Here is a 17032-nt window from a genome sequence, read left to right on the forward strand (position 1 = left end):
CACCACCCACGGATACCGAGTGCCAATCATGCACACGCCTCTGCATCACCCCCATGATAAATGTTCGTGCAGCAGCGCGCGCTCGGAGCTTTCCGTACACCGCCACACGAGCGCATAGCAAAGGGACAAAGGCCCGCTGAGGGAGATCGCTGTATGCTGTGAGCAAGGGGTGAGGAATACATATATCCACGAGGGGTTGAAGGGGGTGTGCATATAGCTTTTCGAAGCCCGACCCGCAGGCTCATCGATTCCCGCCTGTCCAACCTCCGCCTCCCTTCATGACTTCGACCATGGCTTCCCCTACTCCACCATCCCCCACCAAGCCTTCGGTCCACTCTACTCCTCTCTCTTCACCACCCACGGATACCGAGTGCCAATCATGCACCCCTCGTCCATATGTCGATCGCATCCGATCGCCCTCTCACATCCTCCTCGCTATCCGTCTTCTCTTCACCGACTCACAACGGCAACGCGATCTGCTCACCAACTGGCTCCATGTCCCCATCGGTATTACTGCGCTGCTCGTGCTGGTATGGGCGATCAAGCTCGGCATGGACCGTGCACCCTTCCGCTTCCCCAGCCCCGTCATCGCCATGCTTCTCCTCTTTGCGCTGCTCCTCCTCGCCGACTATTTCTCCACCCGCTTCCTCGCGCGCAAGAACGGCAAGAAAGTGTTGCTCGCTCCACTGCTGGCGCTGCTCGAGGCGCCGTGTGACTTTTGCCTCCGCTACATGTCGGTCATGTTCACGCCGAGCTTCATCCTCATCCCCGCGCGCGAGATCATCGCCGCGCGCGAAATCGGCCTCATCACCGGCTGGTTCGCCGCCTCCCAGTTCGCCGCCCTTGCCTTCCCCGTCATCCTCCACAAGCTCGGCCGCTGGGCGATAGCCAGCGCCAAGCACCGACTCGCCAGCAAAAAGGTAGACGAAGAGGGAAGGAGAACGAGCGAGGCGACGCTCGTAGGGGTTCTGTCTCACACGCTGTCGGTGGGAGAAAAGCCAAGTTTGGCCAAGGGCTTAACGGGCGTGACTGCAGTCGTCACCGCTCCCGTAGCAGCAGTAGCAGCAGGGGTGGGAGATGCGGAGAGACAGTTGACGCACGTGCAGCTCGAGACTGCAAGGCAGCAGGGAGATCCGTATGCCATGTCGCATTCGCCCGTGCGCGAGCATCACTATCCCTCGCCGCGCTTGGGTCACGATCATCCTGGCTTTGCAAGAAGCAGGTCGCTCGCAAGACGCTTCGACCGAGGCGTATCGCAGTCCCCACACAGAAGGGGCAGGAGCGGAAGACCGCAGAGCGCGGGTAACGAGGCGGTGTCGCCCACGTTTGACGAGTGGATCTTTAGCGCACGACAGACCAGGATCCAACAGCGACAGCTTGAACCGCTCGAGCACGAAGCAGACACCGTCGTGCCTACGCTCGCACCTCCAACTCCAGCAAGGATGAGTGCGGATTGTAGCCCGGGAGCTACGCGCAGGCCCAGTCGCGCAGACAGCGAAATCACCGTCAGCAACGATAGCCCACCCAACCAGCACGACTCCAAGTCCAAGGCCGAGCAACCACAGCAGTCCCAATCTTCGGAGGAAGAGGAAGAAGAGGAAGAGGAAGAGGAGAAGATGGATGCAGTCGACCGACTCGTCGAGCGACTTTGGTCCAGCATCCCGTGGCTCGTGACTCTGACTATCGTCGTTGCGGGGCTCCCCGTCTTCTACCTGGTCAACATCTCGCTGCCGCTCTTTCTGGGCATCAACATCCTGACGTTCCTATTCAGCATCACCATCGTCCCGCCACGCATGCGTCGATTCGCACACCCCATCCTCACCACCTCGATCCTCACCGTCCTCATTCTCTGGGGCCTTGGCGCTGCACGGGGCTGGACGCTCCGCCGCACTCTCTCAACGTACTCGGTGGACGCAAAGTACACGGTGCTCTGGTCGACATCCGGCTACACCGGTCCCGTGATCGGAGCAGGCGACGTGCTCTTCTCCACCCTCGATGCCGGTATTGTATCGCTGGCGATTCCGATGTATCGATACCGTCGAGACCTCTGGCTTCACCTCGTCGACATGCTAGCTGTGCTAGTGCCCTGTTCGATGCTATCGGTCTTTGTCTGGCCTACAGTGGCCGGGGCTATTGGAATCGCCCCCGAACGCGCCCTCGCCTTTGCGAGCCGGTTCATGTCCACCCCGCTCGCGATCGAGCTATCCCTCACCATCGGCGCGGACGAAAGCATGACAGTGATTCTCGTCGTCGTTACCGGCATCGTGATTACGATCGTCAAGGATCCCTTCTTCCGACTTTTCGGTCTCGACCCCAAGAACGACGGAGACGCCGGAAGCAAGGACTATCTCACCATCGGTATCGCCATGGGTAGCACCGCCGGCGCTATTGGTGCTAGCAGTTTGATTTCGACTCCGAGATGCATGGCTATTGCATCGTTGAGTTTTGTGCTGTTCGGTGCGATATTGCTCATTTTGGCCGCCATCCCACCCGTAGTGGATACGCTCAGAGTGCTCGTCGGCGCAAGCATCCAATTCACCCCCGCATCCTCGTAGAGATACGAAACACTTGCATATAGATGAAATGTCCATGGTGACTACCAAAGCGCCACCAGCAGATGCGCAAACATTTCGGTGCGAAAGTTCGTTTGGTGCGGTGGTCAACACAACAGTCGTCGAGACGTGCTCGGTTCTTGTTCGAGCTGGTATGTTGGTCATGAGCCACTGCACTTGCTCAGCCAGGCTGATTTTGCGGTGCTGCATGTTGTCTAGCTGGTGCTCGGATATGAGACTACCGTCCTCAGGCCTCGGACAACGCCCATGAGAAAGTGCTGAACCATCTGAAAGACGTGAGCGTTAACCGTGATCACTCTGTGTGCGTCGTTGCACTGCACCGTATGCTTCGCTTTTCGCTCGCAAAATCTCTACTTTGGATCGACCTGTGTTGCTCTGCCACTTGCTCAAAGTCTCGTCCGCTTTGCACCATCCACCATCGTTTTGCTCATCGCCCAACAGGGTCCTTGCCTTGAGGAGAGGGATTGGGATGCAATCCAGGCCGCGTCGAAAACAAGCTGTCTGTTGGCCAAGCACGGCGTGATTTTAGCTGAGCAGTTCGTTGAAACAGTCTCCATGCGGATGCAACAGCGACGGACTAGTGGACCGACGATGTTGGTCTGCCATGTCGGTCTACATCCAGAGCTTCACGGTTGGAAGCGATGACTACTGTGTGCAACAACCCGCGTCAAGTAGCATCCGCCTTGTCACAACAACATTGCACGATAAAGCATCTCACACACCGCCTGCGACAGAGCCAGAGCCTCCGCGGTGCTAGGCTGCAGGCCACAAGAATTCGAGTTGGACTTAAGACGAAGCACAAAAGCCAGCCCCAAGCAGATCTTTCTATGATGGTCTGATATCAGAGGTCGGCACTACAACGCCGTTACCGCACTGTCTCCGCGCGACAAATCCTCTCACACGTTGCCTGCACACAGCAAGAACCTCGGCGTCAACGGCAACGGTGGAAAGCCACAAGCATCGGAAGGCGTTTTACTGGATCAAACGAACCATAAATGCGCGGTCTAGAGGAGAGCTTTGATTGCCAACGATCAGGAGCATGGCCTGTGTTCTGGCAAGAGCTTCCGCAGTGTCGATATCCTCGAAAGCCACAAGGATCGGGAGGCGGAAGTAAGCAAACACAAAAGCGCGGTCTCGAGCCGAATCTCCAACAGTCAATCTCGCCCATTGCCTGCCATGCAAAGATGGTGATCAATTTCACAACAACATGGAGTGGAGCCAGTCTTGGCATGACAACCCATCCCCTACGCTACCCACACCACAGCAAGATTCTCCGCCATGTCAACGGGAGCAGTGGAAAGCCACAAACATTGCGGTGGCGTATTGATTGATCAGCAAAACAAAAGAGCACCAATCTTCGGGGATCCTTCGGTAATGGGAACGACTAGGCCTGTCACGATCCGTCGCCATCCTCACGCATTGTCTGACGTCACCAAGTCAACCTTGGCGATGTCAGTGGGAGCGGTGGAAAGCCGCAAAATTGAGATGGGGTATCAGTCGAGTTGACCAAACACAGAATAGAATGCGCTCGTCTTCGGGAATGGGTACGATGAACCCGGTCACGAGAAAAGCCTCGAGCGTGGCTATGGCTTTCCTCCTCAGTACTGCGGGGTTGCGGTAGAGCAGCATGCGTCGCCATCGATGAAGTCTGTCACGAGGAACGGAAAGTCTCAAAAGTGGTAACGACTCTTCTTCGCAGCACGGCGGGTGGATGGCGTCGGGGCACGTTCCGTCGCCATCTCGCGCATTGCACCGCGTCACAGCAAGAAACTCTGCGATATCAATGGGAGCAGTGGCAAGCCCCACAAGCAAGGAGAAGCGAGAAGTCAAAGTAGATGGAGCGAATCACAGAAGCTTTGTCTTGGGAGATGGTAAAGATGAAGCCAAGCCTCGAACGTGACGACGACTCTCACGTCTCAGCCCTGTGGGGATGCCGTAGGGGCAGGATTTGTTGCCATCCCACGCAATGCCTGGCATCGAGACAAGAAGCTCCGCGGTGTCAATGGGAGCCGTGCCACAAGCATCGATTGGCGTAGAACACGATTGTTCGCCAACTCAATCGCCTGGTGTCACAGAGACCATCTTCGCAGGGTCACTAAGAGCAGTGCCACAAAGATGGATTGGGGGGTAAAAGTTGGATTAAACGAAACACAAAAGCATTAATCTTCGGGGACGGGGATGATGAAGCCGGTCACGAGGAAGGGCAGACCGTGTTTGCCCACCTCGACCTTAGCTCCGAATGTGACTACGACCATTCTCATCAGCACAGCGGGTGGATGGCGTCGAGGAACCTACCGTCGTCATATCACACATTGCCTGACGTCACAGAAACGACTTTGGCAGCATGGACCAGATAGCCAAGAGCATGGGGTGGCGTAAAAGTTGGATTAAACGAAACACAGAGGCATTAATCTTCGGGGATGGGGATGATGAAGCCGGTCACGAGGAAGGGCAGGCCGTGTTTGCTGACCTTTGCCTCGAACGTCACCACGACCCTTCTCCTCAGCACAGCGACTGAGCCGTCGGGGCAGGTTCCGTCGCCGAGCATTTCGCCGGTGCGAGGATCGAATGCGGGCCGATTGAACAGCAACAAGCTGCGATCGACCTCGAGGGTCACATTCTGCGTTGGGGGGGTGGGGAGGGTGCGTGTGGCTTCTTGGGCGTACTTGCCCCACATATTCACGCAGTCCGGTTCGGTCACGAGCTGGTAGTGACAGATCTGGCCGCCCTCGAATATCGTCTCGGGCAGTTGCATCAGTTTGCATGCATGCGAGTTGGCCGCGTAGATCTCACCCGTTCGACGGGTGACAATCATGGGGATCGGAATGGCTTCAAGAACGTTGGCTTGATACCACGCAAGAAGCTGGTAGAAGTTATCCTCGACTCCTATCAGCTCTTCCTCGGGTAAGCTGCGTGAGAGTGCCATGAGCTTCGGTCGAATCACTGCCAGGGACCGATCGACTTGTTCACAGCTCTCGCGTGAGTAGCGCGTGTGCATCCAGCGCGCAAGCTTGGCATAACCAAACGTGTACGAGTAGCTCGGTTTGCCTCCTCGCAGCGCCGAAGTCGTGGCCATCTCTTCCTGCAGCAAATGCCTCGGACGTAGTGGCAGCTTGAACCCAGCCTCGTCCACTTCGCATTCGTGCTCCTGCGTGCTACTGGCCGTCATAGACTGGGATCGCTTCAACCTGCCCACCTCGGCGCTGCGCGGACTCGCGGGTAGCTCGGCCGAGCTGGGTCGCAGCAGCGATTGCGCCTTGGGCAGGTTGGCCATGGCAGGCGTCATGAGCAGCGATGTTGGCATCTCGCCAAAGATGTCGCTCAGGTCCGCCGCGGCAGGGCCGGCCTCGAGCATGTGCTTCATCTTGGACTGCATGCGCGCGTCCATGGAGCGATTCCATGCATCCTCCTGCTCCTTTGCCGAGACGGGCTCATGCTTGGCAGGGCGGCGCTGCAGCTCCATCTTGGCGGGACTGAGCAGGCCCGAGATGGACATGGAGGGGCGAATGTCCGGATCGCGTGCGGTGGCTCCGGGCATGACGCCCATCATGTCGAACGGCTGACTCGTGCGCCAATCGCTGCCCGTGCGCGGACGCAGCGAGGACGCGGCGGACGAGGTGATGCTCTCGGCGTCCGAGTCGGACTCGGTCTCTGCCACAGCCTTGTTGCGGCGGCTGAGCGCGTGGTTGCGCGCCTCGCCGAACCTGCGCTTGGTGGGCGTCGAGGCGGCGATGTGGCTCGAGGCAGACGACGACGAGGTGGTGCCCGAGGTGGTGGCTGCACCTGCAGCGCTGGCGGGCTCGGCGTCGCGACAGAGATGCGAGATGCCACGCTTGACGCATCGCTTGCACGGACGAGCCTCTTCGCAGGGCATGTGGCTGCGCTTGCAAAACACGCAGGCCTTCTTGACCTTTTTGCGGCTCTCCTTGTGCGGTTGCGCCGGACCGGGAGCGCCCTCGGTGGCATCGGCAGGATCGGCACCATCGCGCTCGTGGTCGTCGTCGGGACCGGCAGCGGCGGAAGCTTTGGATGGCTCTGAAACGTTGTGCTCGAGCATGTACTTGAACTGCTTCTTGCGCTTCCTCGCGGCGGAGGTGGAGCCAACCGGCGCGCCGGCACCCGACGCGGTTGCAGACGATGTCGCAGCGCCATGGTTGGACGAGGAGGAGGAAGAGGAGATGGCAGCGCGAGAAGAGCTGGGAGCTGCGCCGTTGTGTGGATCCAGAGGCGTGTGCGCGTCGAGAGAGGCCGTGTCAGAGCGACGGCGAGCATACTGATGAGTGGCGGGCGGGTACCTGTGGAGGTGCGAGGGCGCGTCTCGTGCGGCGGTGTCGCTTGGGGGAGAATAGCGCGGCTCGGCACGGTGGAGATGGCGTGGTGAGGGCAATCCATGGCGGGAGTGTGCGCCGGAAGGCGGCGGTTCTTCGGAGCGATAACCGTGTTGAGGGTGGGGCTGGGAAGGGTAGAGATGCGAGTAGTGAAGTCTCGGGGAGTGGCGGTAGGACGCTTGGTGAGCTTGGGCATCGTGGGCTGAGTTGTGGCGCTGGTCGTAGCTGTCGTAGTGCGAGGAGTGCGATGCGTATCGGGTGGAGCGGTCGTCCGGGTGCTGCTGATGCCGGCGTGGATCTGGGTCGCGCGGGTCGTAGGAGCGATAGGGATGGTCTTGTGTGGGGGGAAGCGCCGATGACGAGGGATGCTCGGAGGCGTAGCGGCTCGTTGGCGGGTGGTGCTGGTGCTGACTGTGCGCATGTGCGTTCATGGCGACAGGCGAGCCGTCTTGAGCGGTACGTTGGCGTGGAGGGAGGCTGGGAGGGTAGTGTGAAGCATCGTAGTCCGGGTGGTTGTGAGCTAGGCCCGAAGGCTGMATGTGAGGAGGTCTGCGGCGGTCGAAAGCAGCAGCGTCGGCGGGATGAGGGTCTCTCATGGTGTGTTGGCGGTCGCGGTTGGCGTCGCGGTGAAAGGAGCTGACATTGTCTTTGTATGGATCGTGACCCGAATGTTGCATGCTGATGGAGAGCGAGGATGTGGTTGGGGGTGTGGATCAAGCCAGAAGACGCTTGTGCTGGATTGTTGGTGGTCGAACATGAACGCTCGCGCGATGGTGGTGCAGTGCGCAGGAGGGAGGGAGAGATAGAGGGGGCGGCGACGGAGCCAGTTGGGAAAGGCAAGGGCGAAGGCACACGAGTGGAAGTTTTGCAGTGCTTCCGCCTCGACGGCGTCTTGTCCGAGATCAAGGATCGCAGATTGTAGATGAAGCGAGCGAGCGTGTAGAGGAGTGAGGTATGGAAGCGGGGTGAAGATGCAGCGGGTCGAGGCGAGGGAGCGTTGGGTGACGGATGTTGATGAGTCGGAAAAGAAGGAGGAGGAGGAGGTTGCCGGGGTCGAGCGAGATGAGCGAATTCCGGAGGCGGAGTGCGAAGATTGGCGGTAAGGCACCAAGAGGATGTGCAGCGGGCAAACAGCCAGCGGGCACGACGACGACGACGGGGCAGCGGCAGCAGCAGCAGCGACTGAGACAAAAGCAGAGAAGCCCGACGAGAAGGACGGCGACGAGCACGGGCACAAGCCCGAGCACGAGGAGTAAAGCACGAGGAGGAGGATCGATTCGAGTCGGATGCAGGGCTGGGCCCCGAGCGCTGCTGACACGAGGACGAAGGGAGAAAGCGCAATGGCTGGGCGGTTTGATGCGAGAGTGACAGGATCTGGGTGGTGGTGGAAGAGGGCCGTATTTGGCGGTAAGGTACCTTGGCGTACTGTAGCGAGCTCGCGGGCGGGCGAGAGGGAAGCACAGCAGATTCGGGTGGGGGAAGGGGGGGATGCAGGAATGGAAGAGGAAGTGGAAGTGGAACAGCGGTTGCGAGTGGAGCGCACCCAGGATCTAGGCGAGGTGATGCAGCAACAGAAACAGAGGCGGCGAGATAGAGCTAGCGTAGTGTGGTGTTGCTTTTGCGTAGTGGAGCGTAGTGGAGCGTAGTGGAGCGCAGTGCAGCGCAGCGTAGCGCAGCGTAGCGCAGAGTATAGCGTGGCCGTTGGGAGCGGTGCCGAGGTGTTACTCTTGGACGCGTCTCGCTGCAGCCTCGGCGTCGGCGTCGGCATCGGTTGGCGAGACAGAGCGACTGAGCGCTTCAGCGACATGCAGAAGCGGCGCCGAATCGAGCCACGAGTTGGGCCAATTTGGCGGTCCAATTTGGCGCTGCCGATTTGGGTTGGGTTGGGCGGAGTGGGTGGCAGAGTGGGTGAGATTGCCCAGAAGCGCATCGGCTCGCACAGCCGCTCGCACCAAAATCACAACGCCATCACGTTCGGCACGTCAGAAAAGAGGGGGAAAAGGAAAAGAAAGGGGGAAAAAACGGACGGCGACCGGCACCCAGAGCAAAGGAAGACTCGCTTTGTCCGCTTCCGAGTCGACCGCACTCGGACCGACGCCGCCCAGAAATCAAATTAGAATAAAAAATTGATTCAGATACAGTAAAACACGCTGCAGCTGCTCGACTCGGTTCCCGGGAATCTCTTGTGCCGGGAAGCAGCTTTGGCCCGACTTGGACGGCAAAAGCGAGCTTTGCCCATTCGGTTGGTCCACAGCGCTTCATCGACGCTCGCCACGTCGCTCGCCACGACGCTCGCCAAGTCCGACTTGCCTCGAACGCCGAGCGAACGTCGGCATGTGTTTTCGAAATGAGTACAGTCGGATCGTGGGGCTCTACGCCGTGCGCCGTGCACCTGCACCGAGACTGCTCCGGTCCAGGGCATCGGAATTGCATCCGCCGCAACACCGCACAGCGGAGCGGCACGAGTCGGAGAAACGAGGCCGGCACGGTGCAGCGGAAGCCCACCTGGGCTGCAGCCTGCAGAGTACAGCTCTTTAAGTGGACTCGATGGGCGGCGCGCGTCATGCGGTGCATGGTGGAGCGCTTGGCGCATCGGCGCAGCGGCACAGCGGCACAGCGGGCCAGCGTCCGAAATCTCGAAAGTCACAGGAGTGAGTGGGATCAAGGCCAGCTCAGGCTCCGCTCCGCTTTCGCGACCTGCACGATGCCGGCCGATCTCTCCAAAATCTCGACCTCGACGGCGAATTCCGAAGCGCACGTCCCGCCCGCATCCGCCTTCGGCTGCTCGTAACGAGCCGCATTGTTCGCCCCTCTTTCCAGCCGTCCCGTCGGGTTGTGTATGCACGGCGGCGGCAGCAGCAGCAGCGTCGGGTGTGCGACGACGGATACGGCTGCACTGTGACCTTTGATGCACACTCCCATGCGAGCCAAGATGGTAAGGGGTGGCGGCAGGGTGGGGTGGCGTCGGTCAACAAACACTTCGCTTGGCGCTTTCCTATGCGTTGGCTGCATCAAAGGAGGAGCACATCAGCAGTTCGCCTCCCGTCGGGCTTCGACGTGGCAGCGCTTCGGCAAGGCCAAACCAGCAGCTGCACGCCCGGATATTCGAAGCGAGACCTGCAAACTACCGCTTGCTCGGTCGCCTCGCTCCTTTGTTTCTCGAGGTGCATGCGTCCGGAAAAACCCGGGTTCTCCGCCATGCCTTCACCATGCACGCTCGCTCGTTTCGATCATGCATTCCACGTCGGATATCAGACCGTTGGTCCAAAAACATCCCAGCTCCGACACCGATATCGCATCACAAACTTCGGCCTGTAAGCTGAGCAGCAGCAGCACCACCACCACCAGCGTCAGCAGCAGCAGCAAGTCTAGGTTCGATTTCGCGGTTTTTTCATGCGTCTTGGCATTCGTGCATGCCGCTGCAACCGCCTGCAACTGTGTGGGTCGGAGCCTCAATTTCGGTTTCGCCCGCCTTCCCAACCTCCTGGGTCAGCTCCTTTCTTTGTAGAGCTCGGGGCATTCATGCATGCAGCAGTGCATACGGAGATCACGGCAAGCCAAAGCGTGGGTGGGAGCATGCGAGCATTGAAACAAGGCCGAGTGCATGAAGCGGCGGGCGTGTCCGAAAACAAGCGAGTGAGTGATTGGCACGCAAAAGCGTCATGCCCGCCAGCCGACGTGGGCATGGGCATGCGAGGCGCAAAGCCGGACCACTCCCGAACGCTTGGAGAGGCCGACAGCCAAGCGGCATGCCCGACGCTAGCCGAGCAGGTTACGCCGCACTCTTTCAACTGCCAAACCCCTGCCGTCTGCGCTCAATCCACCCAATCGCGGAGCCGCAAGCCTGCCGAGCCTCCGACCTCCCTCACTCACTCTCTCTCTCTCTCTCTTTCGCTGGCACTCTTGCTTTCGCCCCGCATGAAGGCCTTTCTATCATGCGAGCTCTCTCTCTCTCTCTCTCTCTCGGGTCGCTCTGCATCGATGCCCGCGTGCAGTTGCAATCCGTCCCGTCCCAATCCAGTGCCGTCGGATGCTCCTCCGCCTTTTCTTTTTCTTTTCTTTTTCTTTTCATTCCCTTTTCATTCCCTCTACCCCAACATTCAATGCCATCCCGTGGCGCCGGCCCTTACAATGCCAGTACCACGGAACGGGCGAGAAGGCGCGCGGGTTCATGCGTTGCTCCGGCCTTTCCACGCGATCAACACGGGCAGATCACTCGGATCGCCTCTCTCCCTCTCTCTCCCTCCTTTTTTTTGGGCTCGGCAATCTCAACCCACTAACCCAGCCCAGCCGGTACTCAATCTCGTCTATCTCAGACAGCGCTTGCCGAGCCCCCTTGCTCCTTGGCTACGAAACAGGTTCTAGACCGGACCATCCGCGATGCTCGACTTCCTGAGTCAAACTGTAGTAGCTTTGGTGGGTCAAACTAGCTCTCTCTGGTGGGGAGGAACGAGCTTCATTCGTGCATGAGTGAGTGCGTGTGCCAAACTTTCGGACGGCACGGTCCCGAATCCCTTTGTTGTTCGATTTGTCTGTCGGAGACGGTCCGAGGAAGCCGTCCGATGCGCAGCTGCACGCAGAGCCTTCTACAGCCCGTGTTTTGGGAGGCGAACCTTTTGGAGCTTCCATGCAAGTTTTTGATTTCCCCCCCAGAGCAGCCTTTTTTGCACGAGAAACCAAAGCTGCGCGCTCTTATCCACCACAACCGGGCCATCCGAACTGCGTCGGAACACCAGGGCCTTGCATACGAGGCGGAGTTGCAATCGGCATGCAGCGGGCTGAAATGCCTCGTCCGACTAACGTGGGGGGGAAGAGGCGAGATTGTCCCGAAACTCGGTTCTGCATCACGCGTGGCTCCGACGCCGTTGCCGGACCGGTCAACCTGCGATTCGCTTTGCCATTGTTGCTCCCTCTTCCGACCCCTTGGCACGCACCTGAGATACGCAATGGCCAAGCCCGGTTTTTGCGATCCGCACCCACTTTATTCGCGATACGCACGTACAATGCAGTAGTGCCGAAGCAGCAGATCAAACTCCTCCAGCTCATCCAACCCCTCGAGCCGCGACAATCTATGCAGAGCAGCGTCAGTTCCAGATCCGCCCATCGTGCACCCGCACCGCTCCGCACCGAGATCTGGACGCACCTTTGTTTCTGACTCGCCGGCAGCGCGGTCCAGATTGCATACAGACTCGTGGCTTCCACTTGCGGCGTCTTGCATCCATCGCCGATCCATGCCGATACGAAGCGGCGGCTCTGCGCCGATATCGTCGCATACGCTTTCGCTCCAGCCATCTCCAACCCGCGTCGCTGTAGTCACAAGGCGTCAGTTGGTGAACATTTCTGGTCTCTAAGCGGCAGCAGCCTGGGCTTACCTCGAGATTGCCCAGCATCACCTCGCCGAACCTCGACGCTGACGAGGCGTCGGAATCGCTCGCCAGCGCAATGTCGTAGCTCACCGCCTCGATGCGCGCAAATCGCTCGCCGAGGTGCGCGAGCAGCCAGTCGGCGCGCGACGGCTCGATGTACGCCAGCACACACTCGAACAGCACCAGCGTAGGCAGGCTCGCGTCCAGCCCTCCGAACACGCTGTCTGCCTCGATCCGATCCGCCTCCGGCGTGTCCGGGTGGAGCAGACGCACGTCGGCAGCAAGCAGCGAGTATTTAGACGACCGAAGCACGCATCTGCCTTGCTCGTCGCGCTGCCTCGCGTCGGATGGAGGTGCGTCGAGAAGCGACTGGAGCACACTGCTCTTGCGGATGCATGCTAGCTTGTGCTGCACGTTTTCGGCAAAGTCCACCTCGATGTACTGCTGCAGCTGCCCCGCCAGTCGTGCATCCGACTATCCCGAGAGGCTACGTCAGCGACATACACTCGCGAAATTGATTCGGAAGCCTGTTGTCTGTGCTTACCATGATGCGCCAGTACCTGCTGTCGCTACCTGCGCCTATCGAGATGATCTGCTTCCTGCCCGTGCCGGCCATGAGGAACGTCTCGACGTGCTGGTCGATGGTGCTGCATCGCAGGAACGTGCCGATGTTGATGAGCGGCGACCTGCGCGCCGCTGAATCTTGCATCCCTCGCGCGCTCGACGCGCTTGCCGCTGCAAACTCCTGCGTGTACGGCTCGGGGGAAAGATAGCCCAGACGCAGCGCCGAGAGTCGCGAGAGCAGTGCGTCCGAGTCGGTGGCACGCACCGCATCGTCCGTCTGCACCGTCCTGCGCCCTCCATCCGCCTCGGAATGCTCGACAGCATTAGTTCTGACCATGCGCGAGCGCGGCACTCCTAGCGAGAGGCCGAGTGACCGCGGTGCGCCGAGCGATCCATGCGGTCGTGACGACGGCTGAGTGGGCGGTGTGGCTCGTAGCGATGGCGTGGGACCTGGTGCGCCGAATCGGGAGGTGCGTGGAGGTGGTCGACCCGCACCTGAGCGTGGTGGTTCGTCGTCTTCGGTAGCAAACGGATCGCGCAGCGGTGTGTTGGACGCCATGGCGACAGAGTGCGGCCCGCAGAGGTGGAAGAAGCATCGAGAGCCAAAAAAAGTCGAAGACCAACACTTTGCACTTTCACCTCGCGCCCACGTGAATCACCCAAAAGTGGAGGGCGCAGTCGCCCGATTTCTGGCCATCGGGACAGTGACGTCGCCTCCACTTCGGCACCGTGAAATGCCGGTTGCGAACACGTCGCCTTCCAACCCCTCTTCCGGCATCCACCTCTTTCGCTCCACTCCTTGTTCCCACCCTCCATCCACCTACGCTGCATCTAGATGAGTCGACCATCCACTCAACGGCGCTCGGCGCTGCCGCTCGGGCTGCAGCGTCACCACATCGTCTTCGTCGCGTACCTCAGCTCCATCGTGCTGCTCGGTACCGCGTACAGCATCGCGTACGGCACGCACATCAACAACCTCCGCCTCTCGTCGGGTGCCGACTCCCAATTCCCCTCTACGCTGCCCGGTGCTGCTGTGGCTCCGAGCATCCAGACTGGTGCGGATGGAAGTACGCAGCTTGGGCCGCTGCCGCCCACGATCGCACTGCCGCCGCACCACGCACTCAACTACTGGGCGAACCGCAAAAACATCGTCAACCGCATCTTTGTCAAGAAGGCGTGGCTCTGGACCACGGCTGCGTGGCTTGCGCAGCTGTTCTTCCTGCGTCTCGCCCCCGCCACCCCTCGACTCAAGAAGGACGAGGCTAGATCGGGGCAGGAGCAGGCGACGATTACGAGTCCGGTGTCAATCTCGGTGCTTCGCTACATTGTGGCGACGGGTGCATGGCTGCTGTTTGCCAACTGGTTCTTCGGTCCACCTTTGGCAGAGCGCATTTTGACCGCCACGGGCGCAGTGTGTGTGCCGGGCTCCAACGCAGGCTTGGGCAAGGTGGAGGAGATGTACTGCCGAACACGCACGCCGCTATCGTCCACAACCCACCCCGCGCTCTTTGCAAGCTCCGGAGCGGCCAAGTCGATCAGAGCAGCGTGGAGGGGCGGACACGATATCTCGGGCCATACATTCATCATGGTGCTCTCGTCGCTACTGCTGCTCGAAGATATCGCTCCCTACCTCGCTGCACTCGTCGCGAACTCTGCAGTCGGCAGGGCGGTGTTCGGGGATGCAAAGGTGGATCAGAGGGCTAGGGCGGTAGTGGGCGAGCAAAAGGCGAAGTTGGCAGTGGCGGCAAGTGTGGCACTGGTGGGGTTGTGGAGTTGGATGCTGCTGAATACCGCCATCTACTTCCACACGCCGCAGGAGAAAGTGTCGGGCCTCATCGTCGCTCTAGCCGCCTGGATGGTCCTTCCCAAATCCAACTAGAAACCCCCCTCACCCTCACGTAATCTTCATATGGAATACTTGGAATCGTTACATTCGGGTATGTGGTTATGACGAGCGGAGGGAGATCCAAAGAGCAGCAAGGCGGATGGTGCTAGCAGCCACGCCGGTCCAAGCTTCGACTGCGTCCTTGTCGATGCTGGGGGCGGCGGCTTCGTAGGCGAGGAAGATGGCTTCGGACCAGTTGGCCAGTTTGAGCCAAGAGTTGATGCGCACATTTCGACGCGCGGTCTTGAGGTCGCTTTCGGCGCGAACCAGTGCGCGCTCCGTCGAGCGTCTTAGCGAATCGACACTCGAATGCTGTCCTCTTGGATGCGGATGATCATCCGAAGCCGATGAAGAGGAGGATACATCGTCGATGTCAGTCGCATCCTGAAGGTCGCCGAGCATCTGGAGTTGTTTCTCCTGCGGGGCGGGGCGATGGGATCGGGTGGGGTTGCGTTTTCGTAGCGATAGGGCTTGGTTGCGGTCGATCGTTGTGCCGGCAAGATCGCTTGCCCAGCCAAGTTTATCGTTGGCGCGCGTGATGCGTCGATGTGCCGACCGCACATCTGCCCGCAGCGAGGCGCGCTCCAACCGCAGAGCCACCAAGCTCAGCATGACGCTACACAGCGAAAGCACGATTCCGATGTGCTCCACACCCCGACGTCGTCGACGCGAGAGGAACGGCAGGCCGAGACGCTGGATTCCCACGGCGCGCCAAAACATCCCTCCACCGCATAGGACCGCCGCAGTCTCGCATGCTTCCCCGATAGTGCCCACTGTATCAGCCGCCGCTTCGACGTGGGATACCGTCCAGACCCTCGACCAAACCCACCGCACCCGCTGTACAAACCCACCCACCGCCTGTCCGCTCTGCCTTGCAGGGGTGGGTGAGTGGTGTTGCTCCTCAAACACGTCGAACGACGGTTGTGTAGTCGGCCACGTGGGATTGTTGGTGTGGTCCGACGCTTTATCGCGCGGTTCTTCGCCCGTCAACTTCTCCTCGAGCTCCACCTGGCTCTGCTTTCGCGCAAGCTTGCGGTGCTGCCAATGCTCCATGGTCGCCTCTGTCGCTGCCGTGATCCAACGCGCGATCAGTACGATGCGGCGAAAGTTATCGATCCCCTCGGCGGTCGTATAGATCCTCTGCATCAACGCCACCCTGACTGGCTTGGGGAACGACAGCGCCAGCACCGCACCTGCCGGTCTCAGCATAGCGGCGCGGTACGACCGCGGCACAGGATGGTCGAGCGATGCATGCAGCAGCAACACCAGCGAGTGGCTCAACTGCAACACCTGCTCGCGACCCTCCCATGTCTTGAGCAGCTTGAGCAGCAGATTCCGTCGTCGACGCTGCAGCTTCGCTGCCGACGGTGGCAGCGTTGGCCACGATGCAGACAGACTCGTGGGGAGAAACGAACGCACGGCAGATTCGGATGGCACGCGCGAGTGCGGATGCGTAGCGAGACTCGTCGAATGCGAGTGACTGATGGTCAACACATCCCCTTCCTGTGCCTCGCCCAGCATCGTTGCGTCGTACTCGGCGCTCGCATCTGCCTCGTCGTCGGTGCGCTCGTGCGAATCGCGCAGATCAAACTCGTACGATGGCACGAACTCTTCCTCCTTGGGCTCCTTGGGTTCTTCGTCGTCCGATCCGTCGCTCGTGAGCGACGTGGGCACGAACGTCGTCACGGAGCTGAGCGATGCCATGTGTGGCGCATCGCTCGTATCGCCCGTGCTGAGCGAGTCGACCGACGGACTGTGTGCCATGCGACGCACGGGTGTCGACGACAGACCCCCGATCGTAATTCGCGGCAGAGCCGTAACAGGATCGGCATCGAGATGCGAGACGCGGCTGGAGGAGGCGGTGATGTAGCCCGCCGTGTCGGCCTCGCTGCGCAGCGACAACGACGACGCCGAGGCTGGCGGCGGACGCAGATGGTCTTCACCACCGTCGGTGGCGGGTGTGTGATTCGGCATGGCGCTTATTCCCACGCCTGTGTGCGGTTCGGGCGGCCAGGCAAGTGAGCAGGTGTAGGTGGTGCGGAGGTAAGCTGCCGAGGTTGTGTAGGCTCAGCGTGTTGTTCCGGCTTTTTGTAGGCCCGGAGTGCGCCGCGTCCCCAACGTCGCTTTTTGGGCCGCCGCGGCTCGCTTGTGGACCCTGATAGCCGCGCGTATCGCCAGAAACAAGTCTAAACGAGCGCGCTCGATCTAACAACTGGTCACATTTTTGGCTCATCTTCAACGGATCACCATGCAAACAGCAATCAACGATACACACACACACACACAAGGTCGTGAGTCGTGAGTGTTAAGCTTGGT

General features: G+C 60.2%; 6 protein-coding genes across 6 annotated transcripts; 2 read left to right on the forward strand and 4 right to left on the reverse strand.

Annotated features, from left to right (window-relative positions):
* Nucleotides 1-290: 290 nt before the first annotated feature.
* Nucleotides 291-2555, forward strand: PAN0_020c5905 (uncharacterized protein; the record flags this gene model as incomplete). Its single annotated transcript, XM_014798599.1, has 1 exon — nucleotides 291-2555. One exon carries the CDS (start codon nucleotides 291-293, stop codon nucleotides 2553-2555), a length of 2265 nt encoding a protein of 754 aa, XP_014654085.1.
* Nucleotides 2556-4980: 2425 nt separating this feature from the next.
* PAN0_020d5906 (uncharacterized protein) lies at nucleotides 4981-8669 on the reverse strand (the record flags this gene model as incomplete). Its single annotated transcript, XM_014798600.1, has 2 exons — nucleotides 4981-7579; nucleotides 7663-8669. The coding sequence occupies 2 exons, from the start codon at nucleotides 8667-8669 to the stop codon at nucleotides 4981-4983; spliced, it is 3606 nt and encodes a 1201-aa protein (XP_014654086.1).
* Nucleotides 8670-9032: 363 nt separating this feature from the next.
* On the reverse strand, nucleotides 9033-9823 carry PAN0_020d5907 (uncharacterized protein; the record flags this gene model as incomplete). The annotated part of the gene is made up of 2 exons (XM_014798601.1): nucleotides 9033-9536; nucleotides 9605-9823. 2 exons carry the CDS (start codon nucleotides 9821-9823, stop codon nucleotides 9033-9035), a joined length of 723 nt encoding a protein of 240 aa, XP_014654087.1.
* A 2059-nt stretch (nucleotides 9824-11882) lies between these two features.
* On the reverse strand, nucleotides 11883-13390 carry PAN0_020d5908 (leucine carboxyl methyltransferase; the record flags this gene model as incomplete). Its single annotated transcript, XM_014798602.1, has 4 exons — nucleotides 11883-11970; nucleotides 12045-12208; nucleotides 12274-12741; nucleotides 12812-13390. 4 exons carry the CDS (start codon nucleotides 13388-13390, stop codon nucleotides 11883-11885), a joined length of 1299 nt encoding a protein of 432 aa, XP_014654088.1.
* Nucleotides 13391-13666: 276 nt separating this feature from the next.
* Nucleotides 13667-14710, forward strand: PAN0_020c5909 (inositol phospholipid biosynthesis protein Scs3; the record flags this gene model as incomplete). The annotated part of the gene is made up of 1 exon (XM_014798603.1): nucleotides 13667-14710. The coding sequence occupies one exon, from the start codon at nucleotides 13667-13669 to the stop codon at nucleotides 14708-14710; it is 1044 nt and encodes a 347-aa protein (XP_014654089.1).
* Nucleotides 14711-14776: 66 nt separating this feature from the next.
* On the reverse strand, nucleotides 14777-16690 carry PAN0_020d5910 (uncharacterized protein; the record flags this gene model as incomplete). The annotated part of the gene is made up of 1 exon (XM_014798604.1): nucleotides 14777-16690. One exon carries the CDS (start codon nucleotides 16688-16690, stop codon nucleotides 14777-14779), a length of 1914 nt encoding a protein of 637 aa, XP_014654090.1.
* Between the last annotated feature and the right edge of the window lie 342 nt (nucleotides 16691-17032).

The sequence above is a fragment of the Moesziomyces antarcticus genome, assembly GCF_000747765.1.
Source record: "Moesziomyces antarcticus DNA, scaffold: scaffold_v10020, strain JCM 10317, whole genome shotgun sequence".
Lineage (NCBI taxonomy): Eukaryota > Fungi > Basidiomycota > Ustilaginomycetes > Ustilaginales > Ustilaginaceae > Moesziomyces > Moesziomyces antarcticus.